At 47.0% G+C, this 15674-nt stretch overlaps 1 protein-coding gene across 3 annotated transcripts in view; it reads left to right on the plus strand.

Annotated features, from left to right (window-relative positions):
- The window catches only part of FAM161B (FAM161 centrosomal protein B), a 32584-nt gene extending 17194 nt beyond the window's left edge, over positions 1 to 15390 (plus strand). For all 3 annotated transcript variants that reach the window (XM_075330716.1, XM_075330714.1, XM_075330715.1), the window contains 4 exons: positions 681 to 796; positions 6850 to 7017; positions 13721 to 13820; positions 15088 to 15390. In XM_075330716.1, coding sequence (XP_075186831.1) covers positions 681 to 796; positions 6850 to 7017; positions 13721 to 13820; positions 15088 to 15144 — 441 coding nt within the window. In that variant the 3' untranslated portion in view covers positions 15145 to 15390. The remainder of the gene's footprint in view (positions 1 to 680; positions 797 to 6849; positions 7018 to 13720; positions 13821 to 15087) is intronic.
- Positions 15391 to 15674: the final 284 nt, after the last annotated feature.

Raw genomic sequence — 15674 nt, forward strand, 5'->3', positions numbered from 1 at the left:
TTTTGTAACCAAATCCGGCTTTACACTTCTCCACAACAGTATCGTGGACCTGCCTGTTGTGTTCCTTGGTCTTCATGATGCTCTCTGCGCTTTACACAGAACACTGAGACTATCACAGAGCAGGGGCATTTATACGGAGACTGGATTACACACAGGGGATTATATTTATCATCATCAGTCATTTAGGACAACATTAGATCATTCAGAGATCCTCAATCAACTTCTGGAGTGAGTTTGCTGCACTGAACATAAAGGGGATGAATAATATTGCACGCCCCAATTCTCAGTTATTTTTTTACAAAAGATTAAAATAAGCAATTAATTTCCTTCCTCTTCACAATTGTGTCCCACTTGTTGTTGATTCTTCACCAGAACATTAACATTTGTATCTTTATCTTTATATTTGAAGCCTGAAATGTGGGAAAAGGATGAAAAATTGAAGGGGGCCGAATACTTTTGAAAGGCACTGTATATCACTGTTTATTTACTTTAAGTATCCTTGGTTTTTGTTACAGTACACTGATGAAGGTCTTCTGTGCTTGTGCTGCTCCTACAATTTCTTCACAATAAAAAACACTATTCACATTGATCTTGGGGGCCACGTTTCTACATCTACAGTGGCTCCATCATCTGAGGACCTAGGTTGGTGAAGGACATGTTATGTATTATCGTTTCTACAGGGAACATCCATGGAGACTCATCCTCACAGATTGGCGGCAAGTCTTTCCAGCTTATCAGTCAACACTCTTACAGTTTACATTACCGATTGCACCAAGAGGCGGGAGGCAGCCATCAGGTAATGAATAGTTGTATGGAAATGCAATTCTTCGCTCACCAGTTACTTCGCCACAATATGAGAAGAAGACAGTAATATCCCGCCTGGCATCTACAGTATCTGTATGTCACGGATATGTTCCCTCATGTAGTAGAGGATATTTAGTGAGGGCGGGATTTTAGTAACAGTGCTCATGCCTTCCTTTATCTCCAGCCCCATACAGTTTACACAGTGTGGTGACTCCATTGTAGAGCTCCGTGGCACACAAGCCGCAGTACAGGGTGACATACACTGGAGATGAAAATTGGAGACAACACACAATTTCCTAAATGTTGCAGTCATTGTGTCGTCCTATGTGATTATATCCTAACAAGAGGAAACTGGCAATATTTTTCACTTATTTCATTAATTGAATTTATTCTAAAGCAAATAATCTATATATATAATTGCCTTATTCTGTCTGTCTGTCTGTCATGCTCCAAAATTGTGTCCTTACGGTGACACAAAGCTGATTGGCCGCTGGGTTCGCCATGGCCCCGCCCCCCCACACGGATTGGCCTCTCGCCCCGGCTCTCTGCAGGCCCCGCCCCCTCACGCAATGCACGCTCGCTCTGGCCCCGCCCCCCGCACGCATTCCCCCAACTGACACGGAGCCCCAGGTGAGTACACACACACACATCACACTCACTCTCACACACACCTCACACACACATCACATCCACACACTCACAACATCCTGGGATATCGCTTGCTTCTCGGCCGCGATACTGTGCTGTGAGCTTTCAGGACCTGCCGGAGGATCACATGGCCAGAAGCATGTGGTATCTCCGGATGTTGTGAGTATGAGCGCGTATGTGTAATATCGTCAATGTGTGTGTGCGTGAGTGTATGCGATCGGGTGGGTGTGAGTGTATGCGATCGGGTGGCTGTGAGTGTATGCGATCGGGTGGGTGGGTGTGTGTGTGTGTGTGAGTGTATACGATCGGATCTGTGAGTGTCGGCAGAGGAGCACGGCGTGCTGGAGGAGGCTGGGAGGAGAGAGGCTGATCCTGGGGAAGGCTGGGAGGGTGGAGGCTGAGAGAAGAGAGGCTGATGTTGGAGGAGGCTGAGGCTGGGGTAGGCTGGGAGGAGAGAGGCTGATGCTGGGGACAGAAAAGGCTGATGCTGCGGGCAGAGAGGCTGATGCTGCGGGCATAGAGGCTGATGCTGCGGGCACAGAGGCTGATGCTGCGGGCAGAGAGGCTGATGCTGCGGGCACAGAGGCTGATGCTGCGGGCACAGAGGCTGATGCTGCTGGCACAGAGGCTGATGCTGCGGGCACAGAGGCTGATGCTGCGGGCACAGAGGCTGATGCTGCGGGCAGAGAGGCTGATGCTGCGGGCAGAGAGGCTGATGCTGCGGGCAGAGAGGCTGATTCTGCGGGCAGAGAGGCTGATGCTGCGGGCAGAGAGGCTGATGCTGCGGGCAGAGAGGCTGATGCTGCGGGCAGAGAGGCTGATGCTGCGGGCACAGAGGCTGATGCTGCGGGCACAGAGGCTGATGCTGCGGGCACAGAGGCTGATGCTGCGGGCACAGAGGCTGATGCTGCGGCCAGCATGGCGGATGGACCACGTTTGGGAGTGCGCAGCATGGCGGATGGAGCACGTTTGGGAGTGCGCAGCATGGCAGATGGAGCACGTTTGGGAGTGCGCAGCATGGTGGATGGAGCACGTTTGGGAGTGTGCAGCATGGCGGATGGAGCACGTTTGGGAGTACGCAGCATGGCGGATGGAGAACGTTTGGGAGTGCGCAGCATGGCGGATGGAGCACGTTTGGGAGTGCACAGCATGGCGGATGGAGCACGTTTGGGAGTGCGCAGCATGGCGGATGGAGCACGTTTGGGAGTGCGCAGCATGGCGGATGGAGCATGATGGGGAGTGCGTAGCATGGGAGATGGAGCACGTTTGGGAGTGCGCAGCATGACGGATGGAGCACGATGGGGAGTGCGCAGCATGGGAGATGGAGCACGATGGGGGGTGCGCAGGATGGGGGATGGAGCACGATGGGGGGTGCGCAGCTTAGGGGATGGAGCACGATGGGGGGTGCGCAGCTTGGGGGATTGAGCACGATGGGGGGTGCGCAGCATGGGGGATGGAGCACGATGGGGGGTGCGCAGCATGGGGGATGGAGCACGATGGGAGGTGCACACCTCCCCCCAACACACACACACACGCGCACTGCACAACACACACACACTGGGAAACACAAACACCGCCCTACACAGACACCCACACACACAGACAACGCTGCACACACACAACACACAAACACTGCGACATACATAAATATACGCACATACCGCGCAACACACACACTGCACAAAACATACCTCCCCCCAAAACACACACAAATCACGCAACACACACACAATGCTACAGACACACAGCGCTCCACAAACCACGCAACACACGCAACACACACAACGCAACACACAAACAACACCGCTCTCACCCCCCGCCACACCCAGACAACACCCAGAACATGTACAGCGCCCTACACAAACACTTGGTAACTACACACAACAACATCTATATATATATAACAAAAATCATACATGAACTACACAATACGTAAATTCTAGAATACCCGATGCGTAGAATCGGGCCACCTTCTAGTAAATATATAAATGAGATAAATGATAAAGAACACATATCACAATTAGAGAACATGGATCACAAATAGAGAACACTGTCACTGCAGGTTATTGGGGTTAATCTGCTCCTGGTGCTAATTTCCTTCATTATTTGACAAACCCGATGTAACTGGCAGCCGAACTTTCTAGTTTGCACTGACTTTGTTGTTCCAAAGTGACTGAAACCCTCTGGCAGCAGGTTGTCGAGATGAAGACCAAAGAGGTGACCCTATCAGCCATAGCAAGAGAAGTTGGTCGTTCCAAGTCTGTGATTTCGGAAATATTGCATCTTTACAACATCACAAACTCTTTCAAGTCCCTCAAAAAGGCTAGTCGGCCTCGAAAGGCAAATGTAAGAGAGGACAGAATAATGCGGAGACTATCCATAGATAGGACAGGATAATGCGCAGACTCTCCATAGAGAGGACAGGATAATGCGCAGACTCTCCATAGAGAGGACGGGATAATGCGGAGACTCTCCATGGGTAATCATTTCACCACTGCAGCTGGAATTGCTGCCAGTTTAGCACTTAGGGTAAGAATCTGTCTCTTCATACAGTGTCACAATGTGTAAGAGCATTTGGACTGAAAGCCCACTCTGCAGTGACCAAACCTCTCATTAGCAGTAAGAATCACAAGGCTAGACTCACCTTTGGTGAGGAGCATGTTATGTGGAGAGAGGAGAATTGTCCACAGTTTATTTTAGTGATTAAAGCTTAATTTATTTGGGTCTGATGGGAAACATTATGTTCATCCAGAAACTGGGGAAAGACTGAACCCAAAGTGTGTTAAGATGTTAGTGATCAGCGGTGGAGGAAGGGTCATGGTTTGGGGAATTTTTTCTACAGCAGGAGTTGGACCTCTCATACAGCTACATGGCAGAGTGAATACAAGTGTGGATCAGAACCTTCTTCACAACACGCGGCTACTTACTTGTGTCCATCACTTAATCAGCAGCAATTTTCATGCAAGACAATGTCCCCTGTCACACAGCAAAACTGGGAAAGCAGATCCTAGAAACAATGAAAAGCCACAGCCCAGAGTCCTGATCTAAACCCCATAGAAAACCTCTGAAAAATCCTTGGTAACAAAATTATGGCCAAGAAACCCACAAGAGTCAAAGAACTGTGGAAGAGACTGGAAGAAGAGTAGACCAAAATCCCCACAGAGCAGTGTGAGAGACTGGAAGGAGAGTGGACCAAAATCCCCCCCCCCCCCCCCCCCCCCCCAGAGCAGTGTGAGAGACTAGTCATGTCCTGTGGAAGAGACTAGAAGAGTGGGCCAAAATCCCCCCAGTGCAGTGTGAGAGACTAGTGATGTCCTGTGGAGAGACTGGAAGAAGAGTGGGCCAAAATACCCCCAGAGCAGTGTGAGAGACTAGTGATATCCTGTGCAAGAGACTGGAAGAAAAGTGGACCAAAATCCCCCCCAGAGCAGTGTGAGAGACTAGTGATGTCCTGTGGAAGAGACTGGAAGAAGAGTGGACCAAAATCCCCCCCAGAGCAGTGTGAGAGACTAGTGATGTCCTGTGGAAGAGACTGGAAGAAGAGTGGACCAAAATCCCCCCCAGAGCAGTGTGAGAGACTAGTGATGTCCTGTGGAAGAGACTGGAAGAAGAGTGGACCAAAATCCCCCCCAGAGCAGTGTGAGAGACTAGTCATGTCCTGTGGAAGAGACTGGAAGAAGAGTGGGCCAAAATCCCCCCAGAGCAGTGTGAGACTAGTGATGTCCTGTGGAAGAGACTGGAAGAAGAGTGGACCAAAATCCCCCCCAGAGCAGTGTGAGAGACTAGTGATGTCCTGTGGAAGAGACTGGAAGAAGAGTGGGCCAAAATCCCCCCAGAGCAGTGTGAGGGACTAGTGATGTCCTGTGGAGAGACTGGAAGAAGAGTGGGCCAAAATCCCCCCAGAGCAGTGTGAGAGACTAGTGATGTCCTGTGGAAGAGACTAGAAGAGTGGGCCAAAATCCCCCCAGAGCAGTGTGAGAGACTAGTGATGTCCTGTGGAGAGACTGGAAGAAGAGTGGGCCAAAATCCCCCCAGAGCAGTGTGAGAGACTAGTCATGTCCTGTGGAAGAGACTAGAAGAGTGGACCAAAATCCCCCCAGAGCAGTGTGAGAGACTAGTGATGTCCTGTGGAGAGACTGGAAGAAGAGTGGACCAAAATCCCACCAGAGCAGTGTGAGACTAGTGATGTCCTGTGGAAGAGACTGGAAGAAGAGTGGGCCAAAATCCCACCAGAGCAGTGTGAGAGACTAGTGATGTCCTGTGGAAGAGACTGGAAGAAGAGTGGGCCAAAATCCCACCAGAGCAGTGTGAGAGACTAGTGATGTCCTGTGGAAGAGACTGGAAGAAGAGTGGGCCAAAATCCCCCCAGAGCAGTGTGAGGGACTAGTGATGTCCTGTGGAAGAGACTGGAAGAAGAGTGGGCCAAAATCCCCCCAGAGCAGTGTGAGGGGCTAGTGATGTCCTGTGGAAGAGACTGGAAGAAGAGTGGACCAAAATCCCCCCAGAGCAGTGTGAGGGACTAGTGATGTCCTGTGGAAGAGACTGGAGGAAGAGTGGGCCAAAATCCCCCCAGAGCAGTGTGAGAGACTAGTCATGTCCTGTAGAAGAGACTGGAAGAAGAGTGGGCCAAAATCCCTCCAGAGCAGTGTGAGAGACTAGTGATGTCCTGTGGCTGCAGATGTGCACGTCCTACTGATTGTGACTGTTGTTACCTGCAGAACATTTACTGATCATCACTCTCTACAGTCACTGCTGCTCTCTAATTATTTTGGGTAAAATAAAGGATTTATGTTGATACTTTGGATCTTGTGTAACCCCTGTTCTAGTGGCAGGTGCACCCCTTACACAAAAACAGAGCATGGTCATCAATGGAGATAACAGTATTTCTGAAAAAAGCTACAGATCAGACCTTGTGATCCCATCTTCATCTCCAGTGTATGTATCTGCGGGACTCACCCCATCTTTTTATTCTACAACATAGCAAGGTCCCAGGTGGGGTAATGCGCTGCTGTGTGCATGAAACCTTTCTCAAGGCTCTGGTTTTCATAGCGTAATTTGGTGATTTGCGGTGTACTTGGGATTAACTCCTTAGAATTCATGGAAGTCACCAGCACATCCATCTCCATTAGGCGTTTAAAGGTTTAGTAGTGCTGCAAATCCAGGCATCAAAGGGGCTGAATCCAGCACTGTGCTGTGGTCTCAATTTACAGATGTGACTTGAGCCCAATCGTCCACCTCCGCATCCATGGGGATTCGGACAGTGACATCCACCCAAAAAAACAAGCATAATGCCACAAATATGAGGGGAAACCTTCTCACTATGAAGAACAGGGAGCCTGCTCACATTCTTAGGGTCTGTAATCCATAGAGTCTACAGTGAAACTCACATTCTTGCAGATTTTCTGTACAGGACAAGGACAACCGAGACATCCAGAGAGAAAAGTGGCTCGGTGACCAGCGGCAGAAATCTCTGGCAATGCAGAAGTCTGTGGCCAGACGAGCTAAAGCACTAGATCCACACAAGCCTCTAGCAGTATGTAATGAAGAGAAGCTAAAACAGAACCGGTGAGTAAATGCCTGCAGCTGTCTGTTATCGGGGGTGCTGGAGGTGCACTCTGGCCTGGCTGCCATGTATGTCCGCAGAGTGACTGTAATGTGGATGCCGTGTTATCGGGGGTGCTGGAGCTGCTCTGGCCCGGCTGCCATGTATGTCCGCAGAGTGACTGTAGTGTAGAAGCCGTGTTATCGGGGGTGCTGGAGCTGCTCTGGCCCGGCTGCCATGTATGTCCGTAGTGTGACTGTAATGTGGTTGCAGTGTTATCGGGGGTGCTGGAGCTACACTCCGGCCTGGGTGCCATGTATATCCGCTGTGTGACTGTAATGTGGATGCCGTGTTATCGGGGAGGCTGCAGCTGCTCTGGCCCGGATGCCATGTATGTCCGCAATGTGACTGTAACGTAGATGCCGTGTTATCGGGGGTGCTGGAGCTGCTCTGGCCCGGATGCCATGTATGTCCGGAGAGTGACTGTAATGTGGATGCCGTGTTATCGGGGGTGCTGGAGCTGCTCTGGCCCAAATGCCATGTATGTCCGCAGAGTGACTGTAATGTGGATGCCGTGTTATCGGGGGTGCTGGAGCTGCTCTGGCCCGGATGCCATGTATGTCCGTAGTGTGACTGTAATGTGGTTGCAGTGTTATCGGGGGTGCTGGAGCTACACTCCGGCCTGGGTGCCATGTATATCCGCTGTGTGACTGTAATGTGGATGCCGTGTTATCGGGGAGGCTGCAGCTGCTCTGGCCCGGATGCCATGTATGTCCGCAATGTGACTGTAACGTAGATGCCATGTTATCTGGGGTGCTGGAGCTGCTCTGGCCCGGATGCCATGTATGTCCGCAGAGTGACTGTAACGTGGATGCCGTGTTATCGGGGGTGCTGGAGCTGCTCTGGCCCAAATGCCATGTATGTCCGCAGAGTGACTGTAATGTGGATGCCGTGTTATCGGGGGTGCTGGAGCTGCTCTGGCCCGGATGCCATGTATGTCCGCAGAGTGACTGTAATGTGGATGCCGTGTTATCGGGGAGGCTGCAGCTGCTCTGGCCCGGATGCCATGTATGTCCGCAATGTGACTGTAACGTAGATGCCATGTTATCGGGAGTGCTGGAGCTGCTCTGGCCCGGATGCCATGTATGTCCGCAGAGTGACTGTAACGTGGATGCCGTGTTATCGGGGGTGCTGGAGCTGCTCTGGCCCGGATGCCATGTATGTCCGCAGAGTGACTGTAATGTGGATGCCGTGTTATCGGGGGTGCTGGAGCTGCTCTGGCCCGGATGCCATGTATGTCCGCAGAGTGACTGTAATGTGGATGCCGTGTTATCGGGGGTGCTGGAGCTGCTCTGGCCCGGATGCCATGTATGTCCGCAGAGTGACTGTAATGTGGATGCCGTGTTATCGGGGGTGCTGGAGCTGCTCTGGCCCGGATGCCATGTATGTCCGTAGTGTGACTGTAATGTGGTTGCAGTGTTATCGGGGGTGCTGGAGCTACACTCCGGCCTGGGTGCCATGTATATCCGCTGTGTGACTGTAATGTGGATGCCGTGTTATCGGGGAGGCTGCAGCTGCTCTGGCCCGGATGCCATGTATGTCCGCAATGTGACTGTAACGTAGATGCCATGTTATCGGGAGTGCTGGAGCTGCTCTGGCCCGGATGCCATGTATGTCCGCAGAGTGACTGTAACGTGGATGCCGTGTTATCGGGGGTGCTGGAGCTGCTCTGGCCCGGATGCCATGTATGTCCGCAGAGTGACTGTAATGTGGATGCCGTGTTATCGGGGGTGCTGGAGCTGCTCTGGCCCAAATGCCATGTATGTCCGCAGAGTGACTGTAATGTGGATGCCGTGTTATCGGGGGTGCTGGAGGTGCACTCTGGCCTGGCTGCCATGTACACCATGTGCAAAATTATTAGGCAAGTTGTATTTTAGAGGATTTTTTTTTATTATTGATCAACAACTATGTTCTCAATCAACCCAAAAGACTCATAAATATCAAAGCTTAATATTTTTGGCAGTTGGAGTGGGTTTTTTTAGATTTGGGTAGGATATCTGTTTGTGCAGGTAACGATTACTGTGCAGAATTATTAGGCAACTTCATAAAAACCAAATACACTCATATGAAAAAGTTTGGGCACTCCTATTAATGTTAACCTTTTTTCTTTATAACAATTTTTGCTATTTCAGTGTCATATATCTAATAACTGATGGACTCAGTAATATTTCTGGATTGAAATGAGGTTTATTGTACTAACAGAAAATGTGCAATCTGCATTTAAACAAAATTTGACAGGTGCAAAAGTATAGGCACCTCAACATAAAAGTGACATTAATATTTTGTAGATCCTCCTTTTGCAAAAATCACAGCCTCTATTCGCTTCCTGTAGCTTTTAATGAGTTTCTGGATCCTGGATGAAGGTAGATTTGACCATTCCTGATTACAAAACAATTCTAGTTCAGTTAAGTTTGATGGTCGCCGAGCATGGACAGCCGCTTCACATCATCCCACAGATTGTCAATGATATTCAGGTCTGGGGACTGGGATGGCCATTCCAGAACATTGTAATTGTTCCTCTGCATGAATGCCTGAGTAGATTTGGAGCGGTGTTTTGGATCATTGTCTTGCTGAAATATCCATCCCCTGCGTAACTTCAACTTCGTCACTGATTCTTGCACATTATGGTCAAGAATCTGCTGATACTGAGTTGAATCCATGCGACCCTCAACTTTAACAAGATTCCCGATGCCGACATTGGCCACACAGTCCCAAAGCATGATGGAACCTCCACCAAATTTTACTGTGGGTGGCAAGTGCTTTTCTTGGAATGCCGTGTTTTTTTGCCTCCATGCATAACACCTTTTTGTATGACCAAACAACTCAATCTTTGTTTCATCAGTCCACAGGACCTTCTTCCAAAATGTAACTGGCTTGTCCAAATGTGCTTTTGCTTACCTCAGGCGACTCTGTTTGTGGCGTGCTTGCAGAAACGGCTTCTTTCGCATCACTCTCCCATACAGCTTCTCCTTGTGCAACGTGCGCTGTATTGTTGACCGATGCACAATGACACCATCTGCAGCAAGATGAAGCTGCAGGTCTTTGGAGGTGGTCTGTGGATTGTCCTTGACTGTTCTCACCATTCTTCTTCTCTGCCTTCCTGATATTTTTCTTGGCCTGCCACTTCTGGGCTTAACAAGAACTGTACGTGTGTTCTTCCATTTCCTTACTATGTTCCTCACAGTGGAAACTGACAGTTTAAATCTCTGAGACAACTTTTTGTACCTTTCCCTGAACAACTATGTTGAATAATCTTTGTTTTCAGATCATTTGAGAGTTGTTTAGAGGAGCCCATGATGCCACTCTTCATAGGAGAACAACTTGCAAGTGGCCACCTTAAATACCTTTTCTCATGATTGGATACACCTGCCTATGAAATTCAAAGCTCAATGAGGTTACAAAACCAATTTAGTGCTTCAGTAAGTCAGTAAAAAGTAGTTAGGGGTGTTCAAATCAAGAAATTGGTAAGGGTGCCCATACTTTTGCACCGGTCAAATTTAGTTTAAATGCAGATTGCACATTTTCTGTTAGTACAATAAACCTCATTTCAATCCAGAAATATTACTGAGTCCATCATTTATTAGATATATGAAACTGAAATAGCTGCTGCAAAAACCCAAATTGTTATAAAGAAAAAAAGGTTAACATTAATAGGGGTGCCCAAACTTTTTCATATGACTGTATATTCCCATCTCACTTGTTTATTTTCACCAGGTAAACCAATATAACTGCACAACATTTAGAAATAAACATTTCTGATATGCAAAAACAAAACCCCAAAAATTAGTGCCCAATATAGCCCCCTTTCTTTCTGATGACACTCAGCAGCCTACCATCCATAGATTCTGTCATTGTTTGATCTGTTTACCATCAACATTGCGTGCAGCAGCCACCACAGCCTCCAGACACTGCTCCCAGAGGTGGACTGTTATCCCTCCCTGTAGATCTCCCATTTTATGAGGGACCACAGGTTCTCTATGGGGTTCTGATCAGGAGAACAAGGGGGCCATTTCATTAGTTTTTCATCTTTTAGATCTTTACTGGCCAGCCACGCTGTGGAGTAGTTGGATGCACTTGATGGAGCATTGTCCTGCATGAAAATCATGTTTTTCTTGAACGATAGCGACTTCTTCCTGTACCACTGCTTGAAGAAGTTGTCTTCCAGAAACTGGCAGTAGGTCTGGGAGTTGAGCTTCACTCCATCCTCAACCTGAAAAGGTCCCAAAAGTTGATCTTTGATGATCCCAGCCCATACCAGTACCCCACCTCCACCTTGCTGGCGTCTGAGTCGGAGTGGAGCTCTCTGCCCTTTACTGATCCAGCCTCTGGCCCATCCATCTGGCCCATCAAGAGTCACTCTCATTTCATCAGTCCATAAAACCTTTGAAAAATCAGTCGTAAGATATTTCTTGGCCCAGTCTTGAGGTTTTATCTTATGTTTCTTGTTCAGAGGTGGTGGTTTTTCAGCCTTCCTTACCTTGGCCATGTCCCTGAGTATGGCACACCTTGTGCTTTTTGATACTCCAGTAACGCTGCAGCACTGAAATATGGCCAAACTGGTGGCAAATGGCATCTTGGCAGCTTCACGCTTCATTTTCGTCAATTCATGGGCTGTTATTTTGCGCCTTTTTTGCCCAACACGCTTCTTGTGACCCTGTTGGCTATTTGCCATGAAACGCTTGATTGTTCGATGATCTCACAATTTTGACTTTTCAGAGCCCGTCAAATCTCTCTTCTGACCCAGTTTGCCAAAGGAAAGGAAGTTGCCTAATAATTAAGCACCCCTTATATAGGGTGTTGATGTCATTACACCACAGCCCTCCTCAATACAGAGATGCACATCACCTGATTTACTTAATTGGTAGTTGGTTCTCAGCCTATACAGCTTGGAGTAGGACAGCATGTATAAAAAGTATCATTTGATCAAAATACTCATTTGCCTAATAATTCTGCATACATTGTGTGTCCACAGTGTGACAGTAATGTGGATGCAGTGTTATCGGGGGTTCTGGAGCTATACTCCAGCCTGGGTGCAATGTATGTCCACAGTGTGGCTTTTATCCACCTGTAGGTGACCACCTTTTACATTAGGTCAGGCCTCAGCTTCGCTCATTAGTACCTCCACCCTCCACTTGCTCTGGCACTACTGAGCAGACACATTAGTGCACACAATTGAAGGAAGCAATAAGCATGGTCTGATGACACTATCTATACAATGTGTCCACCCATATCCTGTCCACTGCCATTAACTTGAGAACGGCGGCAGCTATAGGCATAGAAGTGGTGTCTAGGTATAGTATAGTAGCCATGCGCTACGCAAAGAAACCACTTATAGCACCACCTGGTGGAAAACAACGGAGTTAGCATTTTTATCTTGAAAACAGAACGAGATAGAGAAAAAAGGTAAATTTAAAAATTGCAGGACATCATCAATTCAATACGAATCTACACCTTGCATACAGAAATGCTATGATATGAAACCCTAACAAAGGGGGGATTGCTCGGCACCACCTGAATTATTAGACAAATCATGTGCCATGTACCTATCAAATCTCCTGAACACACACAATATGGCACAAAGAGGCACCAGACTTATGAATAATAAATAATTAATATGGAATAGACCTTGATGTGTGCAAAAAATACAATATTTATTTATTTATAAAGGGTGGCAAAACACTCACAATTTTAAAATCATTTAAAATCAGACATAAACACTAAACACTGCGTCCAACATGGGACATATGAATTGCATAGACAAGCATATTGAGGGTAAACACAACAATACTGCCCCCTATCTGGGTATTCTTATACAAAATCAAGTATATACTCCATCTATGCTAAAAATGTGCTTGTATTGCATCAAGTTGTTACTGGATATCCTGAGACTGTCACCAAATGGTATATAACAAAGGCTAAACTAGCCAAAAATAAAAATAACAATGAGTCCAAACAGTCACTAAGGAAGGTTACCAAAAACTGCAATACAAGGTCCCGGAGTCACAGTGTAAAAGCCCGACGCGTTACGCCAGTCACGCTGGCTTCATCAGGAGACTGCCTTATATACCATTTGGTGACAGTCTCAGGATATCCAGTAACAACTTGATGCAATACCAGCACATTTTTAGCATAGATGGAGTATATACTTGATTTTGTCAGGTGAGCGTGGAGCGTGGAGGCCACTCCACACAGCCACCATACCCAATGACTTGTAGGAAGGTCTCCATGAGGTATCGCTTCACGTCCGCAGCCTTGTGAGTTTTACACGTTCTAATCATAGCATTTCTGTGCATGGTGTCGATTCGTATTGAATTGATGATGCCCTACAACTTTGTAATTCACTTTTTTTTCCTCTATCTTGTTCCGTTTTCGAGATAAAAAATGCTAACTCCGTTGTTTTCCACCAGGTGGCGCTATAGGTGGTTTCATTGTGTAGCGCATGGCTACTTTACTATACCTAGACACCACTTCTATGCCTATAGCTGCCGCCGTTCTCAAGTAAATGGCGGTGGACAGGATATGGGTGGACACATTGTATATAGGTGCGGTGTATACAGGATAAGGGTGGACACACTGTATATAGGTGCGGTGTATACAGGATAAGGGTGGACACACTGTATATTATTATATAGGGGTTTTCTGCTCTCATTTGTGTTTTTAATCTAGAAATTCGGACCATAGAAGAACTCAAGAATACAAAAAGGAGCTGGAGGAAATGAAGACGCGTGTCAGCATGAGAGCCTATCTGTTTGAGCAGGTCACTAAGGTCAGTACATAACGGGTTTTTTTTTTTTTTCCAAACCGTTTTTTATTGATTTTTCAAATTTGTAAAAACATGACAAGTATCATTGCAAAAGAAGAACATTCGTCTGACAAAATGTGACATAGAGGTGGGTGATACCCCAATTTGGAGTTCCATGTTGCTGTTCGATTTAAGATAGTATACAGTAACATTAAACCAAAACAGAGGTAATGAAATATAATATAACATATGCAATACAATTCGTTAAATCTCTGTGTCGTCCCTGAATGATTTCAATTTTGCTAGCGTGTCTTTGTATTCCCAACCGTCTCGTCTCCCCCTCCCGCCAGAGCCCCCTCCTAGGTGATTCTCAGTTTACCCAGGCTGTCCTGGATATCGCTCAGGATATACCACTCCGAGTGAACAAAAGGTGCCATCAGGTTAATTATTTCTCCCTGTGTGAATTGGCTTTCAATAAAATGTCTCCATCTCACAAAAAACTTGGCTGTCAACCCATCTTTATCCCTCTCCGCTTCTAGTTTTTCCCACTTCAGAAGGTTGTGTAGTTCGCCCACAACCTCCTTTATGGATGGGCCCTCCCTTTGAATCCAGTGTTTTAAGATGCAACGCTTAGCTATCATGGCTATGTCATGCGTTATTGCGTATTTCCTCTTTTCCTGCGTGCTCGGTCCTCCTCCTACTCCTCCCTCAAAGGAGTGGAAAATCCACACCATTAAGTCTAGTTTGCTGAAAATTCCCCATGTTGACTGGGCAAATAGTCTGACTTGGTTCCAGAACCTAGCGATTGTCTCACATTCCCATAGCCCATGCAGCATATCCGTTTTTTCTTTTTGACACTTAGGACACCACCTATCCCTACCTGGTATGTTGAAACCTATAATGGCCCTATGTAGAATTCTGAATTGAGTGTCTCTCCATCTCTCATTGGTAATATGTTTCCGCACTTGTACCCATCCTCTCAGTATATCATCCACCACTTCTTCCCTTCCCAATTGTTTCCCCCACGCTTTTAAAGTCCGACTATCCTCCCGTGAGATAAGCACCCCCCTTAGCGATCGATAAATTTTAGAGACATTTATACTTGTTACATCACATTCCAGTAACTCATCAATCGAACTTCTGTTCAGCTCTCTTCCAACCACACCCAGGTCTCCTATTATTCCATGTTTCAATTGTTCATACTGGATGACATGTGCATAACGGTTTTTAATCAGACTTCTTTTGTGATAAACCCATTTTTCCTTCTTTTTACCTTTCTTTGTATCTGTAGGGCCACGCCATCAAAGACGTGGAGGGTAGGTTTACGCAGACCTCAATTAAAAGCTGATGACCATCTATGAAGATGCAGAATAAAGCAAGTAACGAAAATCAAAGTAGAGAAACCCGTGTCTAATTGTTGCCGCATTAAGATCCAGGGGCTTCAGTTCCATGGACTCGGCTAATACCAGAAGGACAGTACAAGTCTTCCAAGTAATGGATGAATAATAATAATAATTTTACTCATTTATATAGCGCTATTAATTCCACAGCGCTTTACATACATTGGCAATGAATAAAGTTAGATCGCACTTATCATGCTGCGTCTGTAGCGCAGACTGCTTCTGTATGCAGTACAGACATGTCACAATGTATTTGGGAGTGGGGAAGGAAACACTAGAAAACACTGGGAGAACAGAACTCCTTAACCCAGGACCCTATAATTATTTACAAAGAGAAAAGACAAAGCATAGAGGAGCGCACCACCAACAATCACAGTTATTACATTTTATTGATACAAAACACATAAAATCACTAAATGCCAAAGATGATAAACAATCGGCAGATAACAAGTCACCCCATCAGAAGGGCAATGCTATG

This window comes from Anomaloglossus baeobatrachus, chromosome 12 (genome assembly GCF_048569485.1).
Source record: "Anomaloglossus baeobatrachus isolate aAnoBae1 chromosome 12, aAnoBae1.hap1, whole genome shotgun sequence".
Lineage (NCBI taxonomy): Eukaryota > Metazoa > Chordata > Amphibia > Anura > Aromobatidae > Anomaloglossus > Anomaloglossus baeobatrachus.